Below are 23550 nucleotides of genomic sequence, written 5' to 3'. Positions count from 1 at the left end.
GACAAACTGGAGACAGCTTATGTTAGAGCGATGGGGCTCTCCCAAAAGTGACTTTTGGCTGTGTTATAAAATTGCACATTTTTGAGTGACCTTTTACCGTGGGCAGCCTAAGGCATACCTGTGCAATAATCATGCTATCTCATCAACTGTCATGTGGCACACCAGTGAGCTGGATCTCGGCAAAGGAAAAGTGCTCATCAAACTTAGATTTCGGCAGATTTGTGAAGCATTTGAGTTCAGCTCATGTAAAATGGGAGCAAAAACAAAAGTGTTGCATTTATATTTTTGTGCAGTGTATTCAAACCTGATGTGTTGTCATCACAATGCATGTCCTTGCATGTGTAATATTTTGAGTAAATTTATATTACCATTATTGCGTTATTGGGCCTATTAAGCACACTTGCAAAGAAAAGACTGTGTTTTAATTGCTGTCACACAGAAAAGGGAAATGTCACATATTTACAGTTTGAAATACCTCATCTTGTGTGTCACCTTGGATGAAAATGTTAATTTACAGACCCGTGAAGAGGAATGATTGGTGCACTGCCTCGTTGTGGGCTCCAGAGTTATTACAGCAGTTAACAAAATTTTAATGCACAAATATATTTTTGTTAATGAAAAGCAGGAAGAGAATAAAATGTCACATATACAGCAAAAACAGAAAAAAAGCGGGACATACGCAGATGTGTGTGTGTGTGTGTGTGTGTGTGTGTGTGTGTGTGTGTGTGTGTGTGTGTGTGTGTGTGTGTATATATATATATATATATATATATATATTAGGGCTGTCAGAGTTAAAGAATTAATTTAAGTTAGTTTCAGCATTACAAAAAAAAAAACTCAGTTGATCGCAGTTTTATTTGGCGGCCTATAATCTCTGTTCACATGCAGCCAAATTTAGAGGAGTCACTGACACAAAGGTGGACATACCCACGCGATAGGTAGTTTTACTTAGTTTTACTTGTGTGACACTTGTTGCATAAATCTAAAGTAACTTGCGTACGTTGCAAAGCCAAATTCAAATACCATATAAATTGTATGTCTTTGCTCGATTATCGCGGAGCAAAATACCCTGCTCAAATAACCTCCACAGGGCCTCGCAAATCAACACAGCTGGAGCGTGGTGCTCATGAACAGGACTAAACCTGTAAATTAGGCGTTTTGAAATTGTTTTTGTGGGAAGAATAGAAGAAAGATGGCTGTAAAATGAGTCAGTTTTGATTGTTTTCTTCAACGGTTATATTTGACAGAATTGCAATCAAGGTTCAAAGAAAGTTCTCCGAACAGCCTTTGACTCCAAATATGCTTTCTGTTTGATGATTGCACATTAACTGCATGTTTTACTTGAGTGAATAGCTGTAACAAGCTTTGTAGAAAATAGAAGTAGAAAAATGTGATTCTTTCCGGAAAATTGTTTGATTATTTAGATCATGGTCATTGCTACACAGCACTAATAGCTAGCCAGATAGATAGATAGATCGATAGATAGATAGATAGATATAGATCGATAGATAGATAGATAGATAGAATTAAAAGATCACTGCAAAATTATAAGCTATTTGTCTCCTAATATTTTTCAGCGCTGTACAGTATATGTTGTCTTAAAAATAGAATAGAAATGACAAAGCTGGGGATTATTACTCTTCAATCTTGCGGTGGAAATATTGATGAAATTATTTTAGTGCCTTGTTTCATAGTTTTATTACATCCTTTCCCTCAACGTGGTTGTAGCATGTATGAGAAAGTAAGCAGTTATTATGAATACACTTTACCATGCCATGGGGATCAAGTGTAAGTAAGAAATGAATGTTCTCTTAGTATCTTGATTCAGTTCTAGAGGATAGAGGAGGATGTCACAGGCTGCTGTAGATCCTTTTGATGGTGTCCCCCTCGTCTCTGGCTATGATGCCCTTCTCGATGTAAGAGTCAACCTGCTGGTCCATGAAGTCCTTCAGTTTGGACAGGTCATAGTCTGGCACACAAACACAACACAGTGATCGCATTACCTTATTTGGCTTCGATGAGAGGGTCAACAATTCTCAGTATGATGAAGTGCATCAATCAGAAACTATATATAATAATTAAATGGAACTAATTTCAGTGGGAGTTTGAAAATTAATGGTATACTTGTTGAAATTGTCAAAAATGATTGAGTAGTAGTTAGTATCTATCTAAAAGTTTTGTGTTCAGAGATACTTATTCCTTAAAAATGAACCATCTTCAAATTTCTTTTCCATTTCGACAATAGGTTTGTTAGAATACATTAACAAGGGATCCTACTGCTTTGCACCTTTGCTTAATAATGTCTTTAAGGCTCAATTGTTGCCTTTTGCCAGTCATTATATCATCACAGATTTCCCAGAAGAGATGTTAACGGTAGCTTGTCAAATAGTGAGCCCACAATGATGAACAATTCCAAAAGTCAATTGGTTTTAGAAGAGCATATTTGAAAGCAATGAATTGGCCTTTATCGTATGTAACTGAGTATCAAACACAGCATTATCATCTTAGTACAGGCCGACTTGATGGACTGTTGTTCTGGGCAGGTGCACCTCATGTTGTGGCTAATGAGTGGATCTATGGCCACTGAGCAGAGATGGAAAACTCACAGGGACATGTATGGAGGATAGGTCAGTCATTACGACACCCAAACAAGATGTAATCTGTGCTGTATTTATCATTACAAGGGATTGAGGTCAGTCTAAGCATGTGCGGTGGCAAAACGAAACATATGGGAGCCTAAAGCAGATGTTAGACTTCTCGCTAGTAGGGTTACTCTAGAATCAAAGAACATTTTCTATCCTGCCTGAGAAATACCAATAACCAGTGTGCAAAATACAGAAACATGCACGAGTATAAATTATAGTTTTCCTGAAGCAAAAAAACTGCAGCAGTAGCTCTAGTAAAATTGATTTCAAAATATACATTGTACTTTTAATGACCAGATAGCTCTTAAGCACCCAATAGAAGTGTTTTATTTTGTCCCTCCCTCTTCATGACCAACTTACAAATCAAGTATAACATACGAAATAAGGGTTAAATCAGCTTTATTTGTATGACTTTTTTTGACATCTTTCTCAACTTGCATGTAACATGGTTTCTAAAACCTTTTAGCCATCAGGAAGAAGAGGGAAAAAAACGTGAGCTCAGTCATAATGACATCATCAAGCTAATAGCTTTGACCACTGGTAAACCCCAAACTAACTCTTTTCTTCATATTTTTTTTCAAAAGTAAAAACTAATTATATCACTACATTTGTTCTTGACCAGTGAGCATAACAGTTAACAAAGCTAGCATGTACTCCTGAGTCATTGGCATTGATGGGGAACCCTGCGTTTATAATTCCAACACTCCTAAAATTAAATCAGTCTGCTCATTAAATGTATCGGTATTTAATTGTAAAGGATAATATTCTGCACATTTTTAACATGTTTTTTTCAGATGCCTGAGTATCCGTAACAGCGTTGCACCAAACACAGCATAATATGATCTGACAAATAAAATATAAAAGTGTTTGCCCTTGATGACTGAGCTTTACAATTCAATTTTTATGATGGTTTATATTGCATGGTTTTCCTGAATACATCCAAGATTGTCAAATAAGGGATCATTTTTTTGGTGCCTTAAGTACTCTACAATTCTCAAATGACCCATAAATATACATAGAGAGAGAGAGAGAGAGAGAGAGAGAGAAAGAGAGAGAGAGAGAGAGAGAGAGAGAGAGAGAGAGAGAGAGAGAGAGAGAGAGAGTGTAATTTAAACAGGTCAATCAATTCCTACTGATTCTGAACATATCTTTTACCCTTGTAGTTTTAATTTCCCTTGCCCTTTTATTCATCCCCATATTGTCACAGCCGTAACAGGTTAGCTTCAGAAATGAGCTGATTGTTATCAGTCCTAGGAATAAAACAAACAATGTTATGTCACTAATTAAAGGGCCAGATGACCTACAAAGTAATGAATTTCAAGAAGGAAAACCCCTGTTAATGACGCGCCTCCATTCACGATGCAGTTGCCAGGACACTGTTTGCTGATAACAAACATGACGTGTGTCAGGGATTTAAATACAACATGATTAGATTCTTTCAATCTTGACTGTGCGGAGCCAAGATCCAACAGCAGTATGTGGCCTGTGCGTCCATCTGCTCTTCTGCCTAATCTGTGTGATGTGTAGGCGTAAACAAACACACGCACGCATGCATGCACACACGCGTACACATTTCCAAACAACCTGCCAGCTGAGATTGTCCTAATGGGTGCGTCTGATGGAGTGAACACAATAAATGGTCACTTAACTCTGTTTCTATGACACTGGCTGAGGTCAAGGAGACCTTTGCTTTCCGTCTGCTCTTCTTTTCCGACAACAGAGAACATTCAATATAATTACTGGACACTTAATTAGGTACACTTGCCTTACTTGTCTTATGACCTCAGCCTTTCGACGTATTTATATGATATCCCTCAGGTTGGACTTGTGTACCCCCTTTGGGGCAAAATTGCACTAGCAAACTAATACACGCTTCTAGTACTACTCTTGACATAAAATTCTACTCCTTAACATAGATATAGAAATAGATATATATGGAACCAACTCCCGCTTTTCATGTAGAATGATTATAGGCAGTATATCCTCGCTTATTCTAGAATGTTGGGGGTAAAAAACATGTATGTTTATGTTGGCTTTCTACATGTGTTACTCCACTATTTGTGTTTCATAACATGGCCACATTGCTGCTATTTGTTACCCGTTTTATGTGTTAGCACTAAGCAACCAAACTTTAAGGAAAAGTTATTTGTTATTTATTTGTTTGAAATACACGTTTAATTTTCTGAGTTGTGTGTTTAGTTTGACAGTCATTTTAAAATGGGAGTGGCGACAAACAGCTTGAAGTCTCCCTTTTCGAAGAACTGTTTACTATTTGCCAAACTGCAGCTGCTTGTGAAATGAGATGAGTTGAATTCGCTGCCACGGCACAGCGCTTGTATCTCGAATTTTGGGTCATGAGTCAAAGCAAAACAATTGACCAAATTGCCGTTCATATCTTGAAGTTGGGTCACTCGTATGTCAAGACACTGCTCTACTAGACTGTACACCACAAGATGGATAACAAGGATATTGGAATAAATCCTTGAAACTGCTTTTTATAGGTTGACATGATGAGTGATTGCACCACTTTGAGAAAACTGGATGTACTCTTTAACTGTGAATGTGTTCAGTGTATTTTCTCCTATTATCAATTGTGTGTCTTCTTTGGCCGAACGGTAGACAGGCAGGCGGGGAGGCGGCTGTTGTCCCAGACAACCATCCCACACTAGAATACTAATGAGTTGTCCCACATACAAGCTCAAAGATGATCCACAGATAAAACCTTCCTGCCGGCCTTTGAACGTCCTGTAAATAAAGGCTTGTCAAATTTTGTTTCTTTTAAAAGGTACCCTGGCTTTTTGTTGGACAGCACCTGCTTCTCCTCACACGCTGAATAAAGCCACGTAGCGGCCACAGTAAAATCCCATTTTCATGCAGCTTTCACATTCTACTGTTTGTGGCCTGCACAGCTTGAGCTCATTAACATTTCATTTCCTGCTGCCAAATGAAATACCGCTGGGCATTGATTTTTACAGCAGCAGGGGGACTTCTGTGTGCCAATTAGTTTTCAAGATCAACAGTCACTACCAAAGAAACAACAGCCTTTGCCAGATAACAGAAATAATAGATCTTTGAAGAAAAAGACAGTTTCCTCTTTGTTCAAGTGGAAAGTTCAATTTAGTTTCATCGTTGTTTTCCACTTTCTTGTGTGCATTTTAAATGTATGCAGTTTAGACTCAAGAGTAGGGCACCCTAACATGATTGCACTGTCAGGATGGGTGAAAATTAAAGAAAATATGCTTCTCAAAGCGTTTCATGATTTTGACACCTCATTTTATGTACTTGATTTTTTTTTTTTTTTAAATCATTCAAATTTTGCAGCCTTTTTAACAACAGTTCTTTGCAGTGTGTCAAATGTAGAAGATACTGTGTACAGTGTGTGGTTTCACTTTACAGGGAATTTAGGTGATTAAAAGATGTGTCCCAAGACCTTTGTCCGTGGAGTGACACACATCATTAATGTAGAGGAACAAGTAGGAGGAGTTTACTGAATAGACCTTTGTTTCTGAACAAGACAGTCGAAAAAGCCGGAATTGGGACAAACTCATCAAGAGTTTATATTCATTAGCTGTGGCGCAAGCGTCTCGTCAAGTATCCCTCCAGCGCTCATTTCAAATGCAGATTAGGGACAACAAAAAGGGTTTTACAGGTTTGAGCTCTTCTGTGCCTTTGACCTGCTTGTGACCCGCCGCAACTCTCGGGATTGACGGGCCGCCCACATGAGACCCTTTATACAACTCACCGTTTTTGCCTTCTTCCTTGTTGTGCTTCTTCAGCCACTCGATGTTCTTTCTGATGGCCTCCAGATACGTCTCGGACTTGCCAGGCCGATCTGTTGATCATGAGCAAAAGAGGCCAATCTAAAGTCTTGCTTTTGCTCGTCAAAAATACCATGTCCTAATGTACAGAAACTGTGTTGATCAATGAAGTTGTCACGGACATGTTCCCAATTGAACAAAGAGAAATGCTTTTCATCTGATATTTACTGCACAGCATAATCCTGTTTTACTATTGAGCGAGTACAGTGCAGCATTGAGGGACAGCAAATATTGGCGACTGTGATTAGACTTTTGGCCGTCTCTTATTGGACTGGCCTAGTTCTGGGCCAAACACAGATACTGTGCTATGATTGGCTGGGCTGTACGGTCTTATTTATTTATTTATCGACTGCTCTGGCTCTGCCGAGCGGAAAGAAAAGGAGATATTCTGTTTGACTGAAATGACGTCATTTCCAGGTAGTTACAGTTAAAGTAGAATATGCATGTCTTTTTACGTATTGTTGATTTTCCATGCACTCATAGTGTAGTTTGCTCTGGGCCAAGAATATCCTCAATTGTCAACATCAAATTATGATCGACAGATATTTTTAAAATCTATGAAGAGCCCGTTGGACAAAAAGAAGTTGTTGCTTAATCCTTAATGCTTCAGAGAAAAGGCAAGTCTCTATTTTTCAGATGTACAGTTTGTGAACCTCTGACTGCTGTTTCGTTTGGATGACAATTGCATGCTGTTTTCCTCTTTTACTGTTTTGAGATTCCCCTCCTTTACCCTCCAGAGATCAACAAGTACATGTTTCTGCAGGAATCTGTTCAAATGTGATGGCAACGCAGACAGTTCTTGTTATTGTTGTAAACTCCTTTTTGAACAGTTACCACTGTCCCATAAAAGAATGCATGCACATAATTTGTGGCACGTGCAGTTTCAGGATTCCCAACCTTTTCCTTGATTTAACACAACATGTTAAGTCCAAAATCAATTGTAATAGATACGGGTCAAATATAATCTGAAACAACCTCAGTGCACACAAACTTTGTAGGACCTGTACAAAAGAATTATATATTTCAAATATTTGGGTACTTTGGCTGAGTAAAAGTCATCCAATTTCAGGGTGAAGAAATGACAATTAGTGGATTTTTATTTCTGTCAAATGTCAAACCGAGTCCAGTTCGTCTTGAACACGATGTAAAGAGTTAAAACATACCATTAAGAATGACGTTATTTTGCATAAATAACGAAAAAAGCCAATGGTTTCAATAGCTATACGGGTTCACATCTAAAGTCTGAAGACAATGTGCATTCTGTTCTCAGCTGCTTTGTGGACTGACTGGTTGATGGCTGATCCTGCTTGGTGGAGTCCTTCAGGCCCTCATACTCCTTCTGCATCTTGGCAGTCTCGGCCTTGGTGTTGTCATCCTCATCCAAATTCTTTCCCACTGCCCAAAAACACAACACTCATTTAACCCCCAGGCTTTGTTCGAGTTAACTATCCTGTCAATTTAGGCATGACAAAATGCTGTATACACTTGGCCTATCCCAGCTGTCTTCGGGCAGTAGGTGGGGGACACCCTAAACTGGTTGTTAGCCAAACGCAGGGCACCCATAGACGAACAACCATTCACGCTCACACTTACACTGAGGGCCAATTTGGAGTGTTCCATTAACCTGACATGCATGTTTTTGGAATGTGGGAGGAAACCGGAGTACCCGGAGAAAACCCACACAGGCACGGGGAGAACCTGCAAACTACACACAGGAAGGCCGGAGCCGGAATCGAACCCTGCACCGCATTGTGAGGCCGACACGCTTAACCAGTCGACCACCACGCCGCCACTGCTATTCATGCAACACAATATCAGCTTTGTGTTCATTTAAACAGGCCCAGATTTCAAACTTGGTAACACCAACAATCTAACCAGCAACTAATGGATGGCCTCTGACAAATTTGGACGTTTATTTACCGTTAGGTCCTGTAAAGTCTGGCGGTCCGAGAGCCTTTCCGAGCTTGTTCTTGGTCTGCATCGCAATCATAGCGTCCAGGTTTTCTACAGGCGAGAGAAAAGAAAATTGCATGATGACACCTCACTCATCCCCCAATGAATTAGAGTAGGGGTGTCAAACTCCTTTTTTTTCCTCAAGCCCCTTTGGAGTTACATCTTCATTCAGAGGGCCATTATGACAGTGAAACAAAATAAATCGTCTAATCATATTATTAATCGCGCACAACAGATTGATGGATTACTAGTTTTGAAATCAATCAACTATAATAGCTTGTTCAATTATGGTCAAAGTGGGTGTAAACATGATAACAAAATATTGCAAAATGTTATTTATTACCCAAGACAATTTACTAGATTTCAGCATCGATCATGGAAGTTAACACATGATTTGTTTCCGCAATCTACATAAAATGATGTGGCAGGCCGGATCTAGCCCTCGGGCCTTGAGTTTGACACCGGTAAGTTAGAGCCTAGCAGGCTCCCTCTACTACTACATGGAAAAAAAAAAAAAAATCTGAAAAATAACTGAAATACTGAAATAACCTAACTGTAACTGTGCATAATGTTATAGAAGCTTGATTTTTTTTTTAATCCAGTACAGTGCATTTTCAAGTCCAGTCTTTTATGATGGTTGGTTTTCAAAAATTATTTTGGCATAATATTTATGTAACTTGTCCATACGATACTTTGATAAAATTTAAAAACAGAATTATATTGAAATACAGTTTTTGATTTTCGTATACATGAAGCACAGTGTTAAAATTCAAACTGCGCATAGAGTTGCAGTGGTTTACATTTTTGCTATTCACGTTGGTGCTTTTTTTTTTTTAATTCAAAGTTCTTTGATAAGTGCATTTAAAGCACAATCTTAATTTTCCTGCTTGAGTCACTCCTCCACAAAGGCACAGTAAATGTAGGTTAATGTTCCTCTTATTTTGCATAAAGACGTGAGACAATTTACTACTACTTCTTCCGATCTCACATTCTCTTAGCAAGTTGCGTTTGCATTCACACCGCCCACGACCACCTGTCGTGTGAATTATCTATTTATTTTTTTAACATTCTCCTCCTCAGCCTAACACACAAAGACATTGCTTTTTCTTCCTCTGTGTGTTTTGCGTCTTCTCTCTTATTAAAAAAAAAAAAAGATTATTATTTTTTTTTTTTTTCTGGGTGCTCAGTGGGTGATGCACCTCGCTGACTCCATGAGAAACGAGGTCAGCTGGGGGCGAGGGCAGCTTGAGTTAACATGTTGCTAGGTGATTGTGAAATACTTAGCAATTATCCCCAGTACCAACCTATGACAACCATATGGCCAAGGCCATCAGGTTGCCATGGAAACTCCCATCATGTGTAATGGCTGTTTTGTTCGGCTCTACATGGTCATTAATGGCCAGCTGCTCCTCAGGTTCGGCCTCCGTGTATTTCTGTGTTGTGATGATGAACAACCTGAGAGATCTACTTCTGGAGAACTTTTCATGCTCACTTAACAACAAGATAAATCCTCAGCCCGTCAAATGAGTCTATTGATTTTTTTTTTTTTTAACTCACATAATTCCCTGAGTTGTCTGCTGGCCAAATTCCCTTTACAGTAACACAACATTATCACTCTACATTAGACTGGACCATAAACACACTCGCACACACACTTACATGCATTCACACATGCTCACACAAAACTGTCACACACACTCAAATATGCCTGCACACTCTCGCACATCACATCATACATTCACGCACACTCGCGCACATTCAGTCTCACACATACATATGCTCATGCAGTCACATCCTTCTAAAATGAAAACAGGTCAGTTTTAAGTGATTCAATTATTAATTTATAAATTAAGAGATTAATTTATTTATCATTAAAATTCAAATTATTATTATTTCGTTTTTTTCTTTCTGATCTTTTTTTTGTGTTACAGTTCATCAAAACATGGTTTCCTTTTTTGTTGTTTGTGTTGACAACATTTTCACATTACAATTTCATGTTCGTCTTAAATAAAAAAGACAAATGACTGAAACAAAATTAAAAAAGAAAGTTTGAGGAAGAAGAAACGTGATGATGAGCCATAAAAGCAGGTTGGCTATTGATTAAACCCTTGACACTAATCTGTCACTTCAAGTTTTACCCTCAGCTGCACCGACTCATAAGGGAAAGCGTCTTAACACACACAAAAAGCAGAAAAATGCAAACCAAACAAAATATGGTGAAAGGACAAGAACATATAAAACCTTTCCTTTTACTGGATCATGTAATATTTTTAATAATAACTTAAAGGGGTATAATGTAAATTTATAGAGTTGTATAGTCAATTACTGGCAACAAATAATCTGCATTAACGGTAAAGATGTTTTTCTTTTGTTCCAAGGCTTCCCCAGTAATTATTGTTTCAGTAAAGTGGTCTTACCCAGATAGGAGACGCCCTCCTCGGGTGTGATGGTGCCGTACTTGACCATCATCTTCACAAAGTCAATCAGCGTCTTCATGATGGTGATGAGCGTCTCTCTTTCCTGAGCGTCTTGATCTGACGTAATCACGAAGCAATCAGGAGCAGTGATGGGCAGTAACCAATTATTGTAGTGAAGTCGATTTGACTTGATTATGTATTTATTTCTTTTAAACTCACTGGTGTGAATGAGAGCATTTCAATTGTGTGTGAATTATTTTCCTGGATGCACTTTATGCATGTTATTTTGATAATTCTGTATAAACCGACTGACACAATACAGTGCTTGATTACTTTTACTCAAGTAAAGGAGATGAATCAGTCCTCACTTGTACATTTACTTAAGTACAGAATGTGAGTACAGAATGTGAGTACCTTTGCCACCTCTGCACAGAGGAGATACATTGTCGTGCGTTGGCAGTAACAGGTTGCCATAGTGTCGGTATTGTAATGTGGTGTTTGGCTGCAGGGGTCTGGATGATGGGATTATGAATAATTAGGGCTGTTTGTGTGTGTGTGTGTGTGTGTGTGTGTGTGTGTGTACCTAGATGACAATTTACAAGGGCAGACTAAACAGTGACTCATCCCAGAACACATCATTGCCATGGCAACAACATGTCCAGGTCTTTGTCCTGGCTTGGAGGCAGTGTGTGTGTGTGTGTGTGTGTGTGTGTGTGTGTGTGTGTGTGTGTGTGTGTGTGTGTGTGTGTGTGTGTGTGTTTGATGTAAAATGACCCTTTGTGCTCACCGGAATTGAGGCTCCTGAGCAGACGGTAGAAATTGGGAAAGTACTGGAGATCTTGAAGGCCGTCTTCTGGGTTCACTTCGTTGTCATCCTCGGCGCCGTCTTTGTCCCAAGTGTTCACTAGCGTCTCGTCGTCGTCTTCAGCATCCCTATCCACATCATCCGTAACCTCATCATCCTCCTCTTCCTCCTCGTCATCGTAGCGCCTCCTGGGCTGCTCCCATTTATCCTGCTGATGCATAGAGCATTTTCAAAAAAATATTAATTGAAATCAACTAAATCATACCGCATTCACTTCTTAATTGTGAATTAACGATTACCGAGTTTGCTGCCTGTGTGTCCTGCACACCCGTGACTTCCCCTTCATTGCTGTCCTCGATCTCGTTTTTGGCATTTTTGGTAATGAGATCCTGCAGGGCCTCGGCCACCTGATACTCCAGTGTGTCAGCCTGACTTTCCGTTATCTAACGAGAAAACAAGCAGCAAGACTGAACGCAACTATAGATTGTGTAACATTGATCCATGCAAGTGAAAGGCCGACTGAGAGAAACAGAGGACTTGAGGTGTCATAACAGTAATACACAGGTGAACAAAATCCAATTCACACATCTTATTTTACTGCATTTTCATGAGCTGAATTTAACCCTTTCATGCAGCCTGTAACCTGATAACATGAAAAGCTGTCCACTGCCGTCCACGCTGTCCCTGAAAGGGTTAAAGCCGTAAGACTTTTTCTATGTATACATTGTAAGGTCTCTTTTTCTCAAATATTGTTCGCTAATCTGTACAAATCTGTTTTAGGGAGCACTTCTTGTTTGCTGAGATAATCCATCTACCTCACAGGTAAAGTGTATAGAAAGCAGGGTCCCACCTATCTTGATTTTTTTAAGCTATATTTGGCAGAATAAAATACTGATCACCGATTTATTTGAAAAGATTTAAAAAAAAATACATTTTTTGGTCCCTTAATGCTTACAAGTATGAATTACAAACTGAAGATTTGGCTGTTTTACAATACTTTGTCCTTGGGTATTCACTTAACTTTACAACAGAGAGAAAAAAAATTGGGAGGATGGAAGGGAATTTTTGCCTGTGTTAGGAAGTGAAAAAAAGTAGAGAAAAAGAAAAAAAACTAGGCCTATATGTACCGATTTAAAAAGAGCTAATAGAAGCGGATTAAACCGGTGGCTGATAATCGGTCGGCCCGACTACAAAGTAGTCGCGACCTCTGTTTACAAAGGGAGTAAACGTAAAAAGAACAGTCAGAATCATCGTATCTATTGAAATGAACAGAAATGCCATGAATCCATTCTAGCCTCCGTCCAAAAAAACAATACTATTTTTGTAATGTGTTCTGAAGAAGCAAAATCGCACTTTATAATAGTGTACTTCATAAAAACAGAGCAATGGCACTATTAAATGAAATCGAAAGAATTAAGCTGTAAGCTGTCACTCATTTTGCTTCACTTCAATGAACATTGTGCTGTTCCTTCTGGTATGTGGACCTTGGCCACTTGGCGGCAGTTAAATACAGACGGGTCAGTCATATCGCAAGTCACTGCTGTATCTGAGAATCCACTAAATGATAGAAGCGACATATTTGTACTTGATTACATCCTACCGCTGTTGCTGCAAAAGAGAAAGTTCAAGCCTCATGATGTGTATGTGGTGTCTATTATGGTCAAACCTACCAGACCCAGTTTGAGCAGCTTGGACACAATCCGGTCAAAGACGCCCCTGTCGTCCTCCTCGTAGATCTTGTTTGCGATCTTCTGAACGATGTCTTCGGCTGTCAATGGAGTGCCATCCACCTGACGGAACGTGTCTGTCTCATCTGAGAGGGGAAGGGACATCATTTGTGTTAGCTAATTGTGTCGCACTGCGTTCATTTGACAGAACACACTGCAGCTGATTCATAACCGTCGTCTTCCAGCCATCCTCAACGACCTTCAATTAATTTAGCAATCAGGAGTGGACTTTTTCCACTGAGGGCCACAAATGGAAAAAAATGGAAGGAAAACATGGGCCCACTTCACCTTGTTTATAAAACATACTAAAACCAGTTCATTACGCTTACATATATTTAAATCTAGACAAAAAAAAATATTTCTACACTCGCATTGGGCTCAACCACACCAAGTATTCAGTGAGTGCCTTGCCCAGCCATACATTGAGCTGGATTTTGGTCTGTTTTGCTGCCGCTTCTCATCTCTCTTTCCCCACCTTCTCTCCTGTTCAGAGAGGAGGCTTGGGTTGATAATTGCAGTGAGTTTGTTACGATACAAATTCTACAATTACTGAGTTTACATTTAATGTCTTGCCTTGCCTTAATTCCCTGAACCTTGATATGAGCCCCAAACCTAAGTGACTGTGAGGCAGATGTGGTAACCACTTTTTTTTAACATCATTTAACTTCAGTTACATTTTGACAAATTTAAAAAACAGAGTGCTATCTTTCAACATCTTTCTTTGACAACTTTTTCTCGTAACCTTGTGACGCTGACCATGTTTAATTTTATTATTAGAAGATGTGGTGGGCCAATAAAAAAAATATGCAGTGTGATGGTGGGAAAGTTCTACATTTACAATATATAAGATATAATTTCATAATTTAATAAAATATAGCCTGTCTCTGCCTTCAACTCATAATAGTTAGCTTCTTTTGTGCCATGTACTTTTTATATTAGATAGGACTATGGCCTGAGTACAAAAATTACAAATGAGTGAGCAAATAAATGAGACTAGATCAGAAAACATGAACAGTGAATTGCAACATTGTTCAGATTTTCTTCCATTTTTACTTCAAGTAGGTGTTTTGGCCAATGTCCCAGTACTTTACCACCGCATGGATATTTTCTTCCTCTTGCTTAGAAGAGAGATGTTATTCATACAGCTCAACTCTTTTATCACTCCCATGCCTCCCACAAAGAGCAAACGTGTGCTGACTTAATGGATCATCTTCAAGCTATTGTTGTCGCACTTTTGTCCGAGGAACAAAAAAAAAGAACATCCAAAGTGTACTTTGCTGTATTGTGATGTAACAGAAGCTGAAGAGAAGCTCACAGATGCTGGGCAATATGCAGGAATTCATTTGTGTCTGAGTCATCGCACTTCAGAGATTCTATTGCACTGAATCATATGTCGGGACGTTTGTATTTTATGAAGTTTTATCCCTTGATGAAATCTGATGTCACAAGCATTTACTATGTGCTTTTTTTAGCTGGACTGGAATCCTCCTACAATCATCTGGCAAATGTGTTTTTTACATTATGTTTTTACAGCCTCATTTTTAAGACACTGTCATGTGTTATTTTATAGTACTTCAGGAGGCATTTTGCACCATAAAAATAGATTTACTTTCTTTTCTGATTTTTTCAAAAAATTTTAAATCTCAACATTAGGCTTATTTCTACACTCTTGCATTTGGTTAAAGCAGTCGTCCCCCATACCGGTACGTGAACCATTTGGGACTGAACTGTACCACTGGACTGCAAAAGACTTTTTTTTCCCTTGTAGCTGAGCATACCTGTGTATGTTCTGATTATGGATCTAATAGTTGGGAATTTTTCATTGTAGTTAAGGATGGAAACTTAAACCCGGTTGAACTGTGTACCATTTTTTAATATATATGAAACAAAAAAGGAGAATACTTGTCACTTAGCGTCACGTTTCGGGTTGAGTTAAAAGTAGAAGAGCAATAGTTTTTGTTATTTCATTTATGTTCGTAAACTTTATTAACCTCTGCTCTGTTTGGAAGTATACAACAACACTGCCGCACCCCACTTGCAATCAGTTTCTAATCAGGAATTCCTGTCAGCAACAATCATCAATGAATGGTTTTGAAATAGTCAGTGACAAAAAAAATTGTATTACCATTAACTGTTCCCTGGTAGAAAAAAGCTTGGGGACCACTGGCTGAAACCACAACTAGTGGGAATTTCTCCATTGCGAGACTAATCAAGGTTTTCTTATCTTATCTTATCTTATCTTAGTCTCACCCTCGTTCACATCCTGATATCTGGATTTTGGTCTGTTTTATTGGCGTATCTCCTCTTCGTTTTTTTATTTTCTTTATTTTAACTGCATATTTTTGGAACCTTGAGGAGGTTGAATGAAACAATTTAATTGAATACAATAGCACAGAGATATGCTTGTATGAAGAGAAGAATAGAAAGTAATAATAAGTAGCAAGTCTATTTTAGTTAAGAAAAAACAGTTTTGTTAACAAAATAAAATAAAAATACAATTGATTTGAAACAAATTAAAAACAAACTGAAACTACTTCTTTCGTTTATCAAACTAATGATAGCAAAGATGTTCTTCGTTTTCATCTTTGTTAGTAATTATCATATACAGTACATGCTTTCACGGTTCATTTTAAATGTACTCCATTTGGTATTGCTGTATATCTGTAGCTACAGAAGAACAAAGGTCAGTTTTTGGAGAGTTGGAATTTTGCATTATTTTATTGCATAATACACTAAGCATAATCCATGATAATTAGGTTTTTTTGTTGTTGTTTTTTTCTCACACTCGACAGATACTCCAAATATATACAACTAAGAAAACAAAAAATGCAAGCTCATCAAAACTAACTGAATTTAAAAGAAAAAGTAAAAACTAAAAAAAAAATTCACTATAATAATCCAAAACAGTTCTAATCCAGATTGGTAAAATTTTGATTTTTGTGGAGTCTTTTCAAGGCGTGGTATTAAAAAAAAATAAAGAAGAGAGATTTTAAAGCGAGTGCTTTTGAGGGCTGGCACAAGAGCATTGGGAGATAATCCCACTGACATCCACGTGTTCTCTTTCATGTCTGCCTGCAGATGCACGTGGAATGTTCAAAGGTCACCCACGAGCAGACAAGATCACGACTGGATGAACCTCAGTTGTACTTGGGTAGAGCCCATGAGTATAAATGCTTTGATCAGTACTTCAATCGATTTTTCAGGCACCAGTCCGATACTTGAGAATTTATTCTTTTTGATGATTTAAATGAAGAGAGGTAAAGTCAATCGCAGTTGGGCTGGGAAAAACGGACAGCAGCGACATTGAAGCAAGTTCTTTTTTTCGTTGCGCCAAGTTCTTGAAACGGGTAATGTACATAAACGTAACAATTGTGACTTTTTTTTTTGCACGTTTCACAGTGTACTTTTTTACTTTTACAAAAGTAAATGAGATGAACGAATATGACTTTCAGGAGAGTTTTTTTTTTTTTTTTTACTCAAATACCTGTACTTGTATTAAAGTACAGAATGTGAGTACTCTGCTTGGTACTTGCCGTGCTCCATCCCGTTCTTGGTCGAGTCATATTCTTCAGCCAGACGGCGACTCTTGGTGGAATCCGATTCATCTGGAAGGTACTCATCCGTGGAATGTTCAAAGGTCACCCACGAGCAGACAAGATCACGACTGGATGAACCTCAGTTGTACTTGGGTAGAGCCCATGAGTATAAATGCTTTGATCAGTACTTCAATCGATTTTTCAGGCACCAGTCCGATACTTGAGAATTTATTCTTTTTGATGATTTAAATGAAGAGAGGTAAAGTCAATCGCAGTTGGGCTGGGAAAAACGGACAGCAGCGACATTGAAGCAAGTTCTTTTTTTCGTTGCGCCAAGTTCTTGAAACGGGTAATGTACATAAACGTAACAATTGTGACTTTTTTTTTTGCACGTTTCACAGTGTACTTTTTTACTTTTACAAAAGTAAATGAGATGAACGAATATGACTTTCAGGAGAGTTTTTTTTTTTTTTTTTTACTCAAATACCTGTACTTGTATTAAAGTACAGAATGTGAGTACTCTGCTTGGTACTTGCCGTGCTCCATCCCGTTCTTGGTCGAGTCATATTCTTCAGCCAGACGGCGACTCTTGGTGGAATCCGATTCATCTGGAAGGTACTCATCTTTCTTCTCGACATCATCAGTGGTCTCCTTGAATTTGTGGCTCTGGTCTAATGACTTCAGCACAGTCGAGTCATCGACTGGCTCCTCGGAGACGGCTGGTCGCTTGCGCTCTGATAGGGAGAACAAATGAAAATCATTCATCATTTTGGCCCCCATGTGTGGTGCCTTTGAATAAGATTTCAAAATTGATGCAATTTTGGAAGCTTTTCATTGGAATGAATTTTTTCCCCCAACGCTTTTGACATGCAATTCCCATTAATTCTCCAAATATTTCCCCAATTCCCCATTTTAACTTCCCATATAAATTCACCAACAACATTTTTGGATATTTACTGAAAATGTCCCACCCCCTATGTAACCTTACCCTTGAGTAAAGCCTTGAAATTTGACGAGCAATCAGCTCATTTTTGGTTCTCCATGACTTGACAAGCCATTTTCTTACTGGCAATGTTGAAACCTGAACTCGGGCTGTCTCATTAATTGATTAGCAAAACGATTTCCTCTTACCAGCCGACTGTACTGCAGCCTTCACACTGTCAGCCTCAGCGATCTGTGGAAATAACAAACATTCTGTTAAAAAAATGCCATTCTTGATATTAGGTTTTTGATTATTCCTGTTTGTCTGAGACAAGAAAGCCTCACCTGCTCTTGGAGTGGTCTTTCTTCTGTCAGCTGTCGATTGTAAACAGATTTATCTGCAACAATAATAGACCAAAGACAGTAAACATCATACACACTTAAGTTTCTTTACATCTTAATGAGGATTTGGCAAAACTAATCATTTTGAAGTGGGCTCCTACATATATTTCCACATCTGTAGCTTCTTTTCCAACAGAAATTTCTTCCGTTTTAGCTTCCAGACATAGGAAAGCTGATGCTCCCTCCCACCTCTCTCTTGGTCAGACCTTAATCGGATTACCAAACAAAAGATTAAACTGAGTCGAAAATAGACCACAGGCCTCAACAGCTGCTGCTGAGCTGCAGCTCAATTTGCTGTATTCTCTTAATGAGCAGATTTACACCTAAATTGACGTAGAACTACTGGAAACTGCGACAAAGAAACACAAACCTGGCTCTAATCTGAGCCTGAATTAGTGTATAGTGATCAATTGTTCATTGTAAGCACTTCTCACCCTAAAGGATGTATTTTATTCTATTGTTAAGAGAGATTCTGTGGTATAGTCTGTTACAAGTCAGTATGTGTCACTCAAGTTTGTTGCCCTGAAGTTAGTAATTGTGTTTTATGATAACTCTCTTATCATTGGTAGTAAAAATTCGAAAAGACTCTGCTATACATTGAATGTGAGTCAGTTATAATGCCCTTTCAAAGGCTAACTCACCCTCGCTGGATGCTGTCGGTGTAGGAAAGGCACATATTTGGTTTAGTAGACTGAAAACAATAAAATAGAACACGATGCAAAGATGTTTTGGCGCCATCCTAAACTAATAGTTAAAAAAAAGTGGCTGATTGGTCTCCAACCGCCGCCGCGGAGTCTGCGAGATTGCTAGCCGCTTGAGTGAAGCCTTCGGTGGGGGAACGGCTGACTTGATCTCCGCTTGTCCGTGGAGAGAATTGGAGCTGTCTGCCGGCTCGAGTGCTGAAAGCAGGTCACGTAAACGCTTTGCTTCTACGAAGGATGAGCAAGGAAGGGTGAGCAAAGCCCCGTGTGAGCTACAGCATCACTGGCCGGAGGATGTAACACAGCTCAGCGCACAACAGGACCTGCCCCCTCACTGTGGAGGAGGAGGAGGAGGAGAACACTGTAAAAAGTGTACACACTGCCAGAGCCACGACTGCACGCGACGTGATGTTTTCGGAATGAAACGCCACGAAATTCTGCATTTAGTTATTGCCCATGTTTTATTACATTTACAAATTCACAAATCCTGTCTTTTGGAACAAATTCCATCCAATCTGGTTTTGTGCTAAAGCCAAAGCAATAAAATGTGACTTTGGCACCACCGTGTGGCATGTGGGTGGCAAGGAACTGCGCTGACGTAAATTCTGAAATATTGTTAGAACAAAGTACAGTAGTGGGTTGCCACCATTTTGTGGTATCTTGGTGCCAAGGAACTATGCTGAAGTGAGTTGAGAAGTTTCATTTAAATGCAGTGCTTTGCAACAACAGCGTCCTACTACTACTACTAGTGACATTACAAAATTCTACTCGTTAACATCAAATGTAGCACTTCTACACCACTACTAGTACTCCTATTATTTCTAAAACATTGTACTACCACTCGGAGAAGCTAATCTTTAGTTTCGTTTTTGACCTCACTAAAAATATGAAATTGTCTCACTAGTGTGCAGAAATGTCATTCCAAAGTTGACGGCAGTACTGGAAAACGCATCATTTTAGAGTGCGCCATAGTTGTTCTACAAGTGTCCTGAATGTTGTTATTAGTGAGGACAAAAGAGTACTAGAACCTGGACTGGAAGATGGATGTCAAAAAAATGCTCAAACGGCTTTCCATACTTAACTGTATCATGTGTGATGTTTTAGAGTGGAAGAGCTGTAAAAATCTCACCTTTAATATTAATGACTAATAAGATAAGATAACCTTTATTTGTCCTACATTGGGGAAATTTGCAGTTACAGCAGCAAAATTGGGGGGGGGGGGAATCATTTAACAATAGGTAACATGATTGAAATGCGGTTCGCGCATCTGCCTCATAGTTGAGTGCTCTTGTGTGGAGTTTTCAATCATATGTTGGTTTGATCAGTGTGCAATATATTATGTCTACAATTTCAATGGAATATTTATTTTCACCAATTTCTAATTGAAGTCCATCATCTGCTCATCACCTTTTGCAGTGTTGGTGCATGACCTGGCCTGTAATGTGCGTCACCCAATCTCATCACACAATCTCTGTGCGCCAAACTTGTGCAGTAAATCTTTCCTCTGCCCACTGGCTTGTCAACAGTGAGTGCAATTAAGTGACCAGCAAACCATTAGACCCGTGCACACATAATAGATTTACAAAGCCACTTTTATGATCTGTTTACTTTCATAATCTCTGTGTGATGCCAATTAGACATAGCACGCTAATAAAACCTGAGATGGGCCATAGAGGCCCAATAAAGTATTATTGCATTTTAAATTGTCTATGTTTCAAATGAATGTACAGAAGTTTAATACGGCTGGTAAGTATGATATTATTGTGGTAATATTACATTTCTTTATAACTATCCATCCATCAATTCTCTTTATCGCATGTTCTCATTTGGACGAGCTGTAGCCTATCCCAGCTGATTTTGGGCGAGAGGCGGGGCACACCCTGAACCGGTTGCCAGCCGTTGGGTGGGCGAATACAGGCAAACAGCCATTCCAACTCACATCCACACTGATGGACAATCATCAGTAAATCCACAATGCATGTTTTTTAATGTGAGATGAGAGGAAGCCAGACTACCAGACGAAAACCTGCATAGGTATGCAAAGATGAAAGCGCCACACAGGAGGGCCAGAGCCTGGATTCACACCCCAAACTTCAGATATCAACATGCTTGAAAATGCTAGGGATATTTTGTAACTCAACTGTTGAGTCAACGCGGTTGGGTCAGTTTAACAGAACATTGGATTAAAAATGGACTAAATTATTCAACCATCTATTAGGTAAAAGATGCTCTGCGCACAACACACAACAAAACACATTGATTTCTGAACCCAACGTCTGGTATAGACTGCTGGGTCTGGGTTTCATCATCAATGTTGGTTTAAGATAAGATAAGAAAATGTTTATTTGTCTCACAATGGAGAAATTCCCAATTTACAGCAATGATTGAGAAAAACTGCAATCATTATATTTAAATTAGCATTTGAAATCTGTTGTTTTGGCAATTATTGCCTTGGCCATATGTTTTTTTTAAAGTGCAATACTTACAAATTCTATAGATGGGGATAGAAAAAAAATGAATTTCGATTCAGAGTCACCAGAAGTAGATTATATTTTACATTGTCCAACACAATTTATGAATGATGTACTGATGAATAATAGAATACTCTTCCCCTTCTTAGTCGAGTTTATTCTGTTTCGTGAGAATAGGGAGGTGGATCCCAACTGCATTTCACTTGAGTTAGTGTGTTTTATTTTGCAGCGGTATGCAACTACACAGCACACAATAATAGAATCGATAATTGAATTAATTAAAATGGGCATTCAAGTTCAGAGGAGGGTCATGAAAGTAAAAAAAAAAAAAAAACGAATTCGTTTTTGTCTCTTTAAGTAATGTAATGCAGCATTTATTTGTCTGTTTTCTGTACTTTTCTATAGTTAGGTCTCCTCCTCAGTACGTTTTAAAAAAATGAAGGCAAACTTCATCTGAGCCTTCAAAGACTACTTGTATGACTCATTACAGCATTTCCATCCCTTTCAAGTTTCTCCCAAGTCCCACCTGTAATCATAACATTTGAAAACATCAGCTGCTGCTTGCGTTGCCTTACTCCAAATGCACTTTGTGTTTATGTTTGTGAAGTTTGCTTTGTTCTATAATTGAACAGCATTTATTGAGTCATTCTTAAATTGGTTTTAATGAGATCCTTTCTCTCCAGGTTATAGTACACTCGTATACTCTTTGTCCTCTTGAGTATTGTTCACTCACCACTAGAGGGCATAGCTTGACATATTTTATATCCATCCATCCATTTTCTAATCTCCTTATTCTCACTCACCAAGGTCGGGGGGCGTGCTGGAGCCTATTCACGCTGTCATCGGGGGTACACCGTGAACTGGTTGCTAGCCAATCACAGATGAACAACCATTCACGCTCACAATCGCATATAAGGACAATTTAAAGCAATGGTGGGGAATTCCAGTCCTGGAGGGCCGCCATCCTGCAGGTTTTTTCCATCTCTTCCTGTTGCAACACACCTGAATCAAATGATCAGATCATCAGCAAGCTCTGCTGAAGCCTGATATTGAACCTGTTCATTTGAATCAGGTGTGTTGCCCGCCCCTGGTCGAGAGTGTTCCATTACCCTGCCTGTTAATGCATGTTTTTGGAAGGTGGGAGGAAACCGGAATGCCCGGAGAAAACCCACGCAGGCACGGGCAGAACATGCAAACTCCACACAGGGAGGCCGAAGCCGGAATAGAAACGTGCACCTGTGCACTGTTAGGTCGATGCGCTAACCACTTGGCCCGCCCTTGAGTAACTATTCAATCAAAATGCTTAGCATATAAAAGTTAAATCAGAATGTTGCCTAAATGTTTTAAAAACACATCTTCAAGATTAAATGCGAATGTATTGAAATTAAAAGTGAAACTAAACAGAACTGTGTGTAGTCAGTGATTCTTTTGCATAGCACGAGAGCCCAAGTTCCACATTTTGGAATCACTCTTCTCTTGTGTGGTTTTGTATCTTGGTGGTCCAAGTCTGACTCACAGGAAAGTGTACAAGTTGAACTAAAAAGTGGGTTTTTTTTAAAGTCTTTTTTTCAATCTTTTAACTATTTTTAATAAAGAATAACCACAAAGCAAATTTTGATGGTTTCATCTTTTAGCATAAAAGAATGAGAGGGACAATGCTGACATGATGTCTGCAGGCCAAAGCACCACAGGACATCCCGGGAAGCAGAAATGTTTTGTATGATGATATTTCAAAACGCATGTCGGCAAAGTCATGGCTCGCGTGCATCTTTGTGAAGCCAACAGGAAACTTGTGGCCTCATGTGCAATTTGTGGTTTATTTTCCCGATCCAATCCATCCATATAATTCCTGTCTTGGATGCAATTTCAGCTATATTAAAAAAAAAAAAAAAAGGCAGAAAAGCGGAGTTATTGAAGCCTGTGTTGTGCAAAAGAATGGCTAATGTTGGAAGCGTATTTGACCATAGCAGGCATGGAAATTGTTTTTTTTTTCCCTGATATGCTGCCTAAAAACATCAATCAATGTTGACAGTGAACACCAAGAAGAGACCATTTTTGTGCTATTGTTGTCAGATGGAACGACAAGATGACATTGACAGGAAATTTTTAATAAAAGACAAGTGACACACTCTGGAGAAATTTGACTTGTCATTG

At 38.9% G+C, this 23550-nt stretch overlaps 1 protein-coding gene across 1 annotated transcript; it reads right to left on the bottom strand.

The window, feature by feature from the left end:
* Positions 1-1314: 1314 nt before the first annotated feature.
* Positions 1315-19271, bottom strand: scg3 (secretogranin III). Its single transcript, XM_019886531.1, has 12 exons — positions 18866-19271; positions 18168-18220; positions 18033-18075; positions 17428-17635; positions 13309-13453; positions 11938-12081; positions 11621-11846; positions 10834-10950; positions 8384-8467; positions 7751-7858; positions 6388-6477; positions 1315-1969 (listed from the first exon to the last, which is right to left on the bottom strand). Exons 1-12 carry the CDS (start codon positions 18960-18962, stop codon positions 1851-1853), a joined length of 1434 nt encoding a protein of 477 aa, XP_019742090.1. The 5' UTR covers positions 18963-19271; the 3' UTR covers positions 1315-1850.
* Between the last annotated feature and the right edge of the window lie 4279 nt (positions 19272-23550).

Source organism: Hippocampus comes, unplaced genomic scaffold (assembly GCF_001891065.2).
Source record: "Hippocampus comes isolate QL1 unplaced genomic scaffold, H_comes_QL1_v1.1 scaffold261, whole genome shotgun sequence".
Lineage (NCBI taxonomy): Eukaryota > Metazoa > Chordata > Actinopteri > Syngnathiformes > Syngnathidae > Hippocampus > Hippocampus comes.
Note: the sequence above shows the minus strand (reverse complement) of the source record. Positions and strands in the feature narration are given on the sequence as shown.

Coding starts and splice junctions, on each gene's coding strand:
- scg3 (XM_019886531.1), bottom strand. CDS start 18,962: ATGGCGCCAAAACATCTTTGCATCGTGTTCTATTTTATTGTTTTCAGT. Junction 12,082..13,308: donor AGCTGCTCAAACTGGGTCTG/GTAGGTTTGACC, acceptor TTTTCTCGTTAG/ATAACGGAAAGTCAGGCTGA. Junction 10,951..11,620: donor GCTCAGGAGCCTCAATTCCG/GTGAGCACAAAG, acceptor TGATTACGTCAG/ATCAAGACGCTCAGGAAAGA.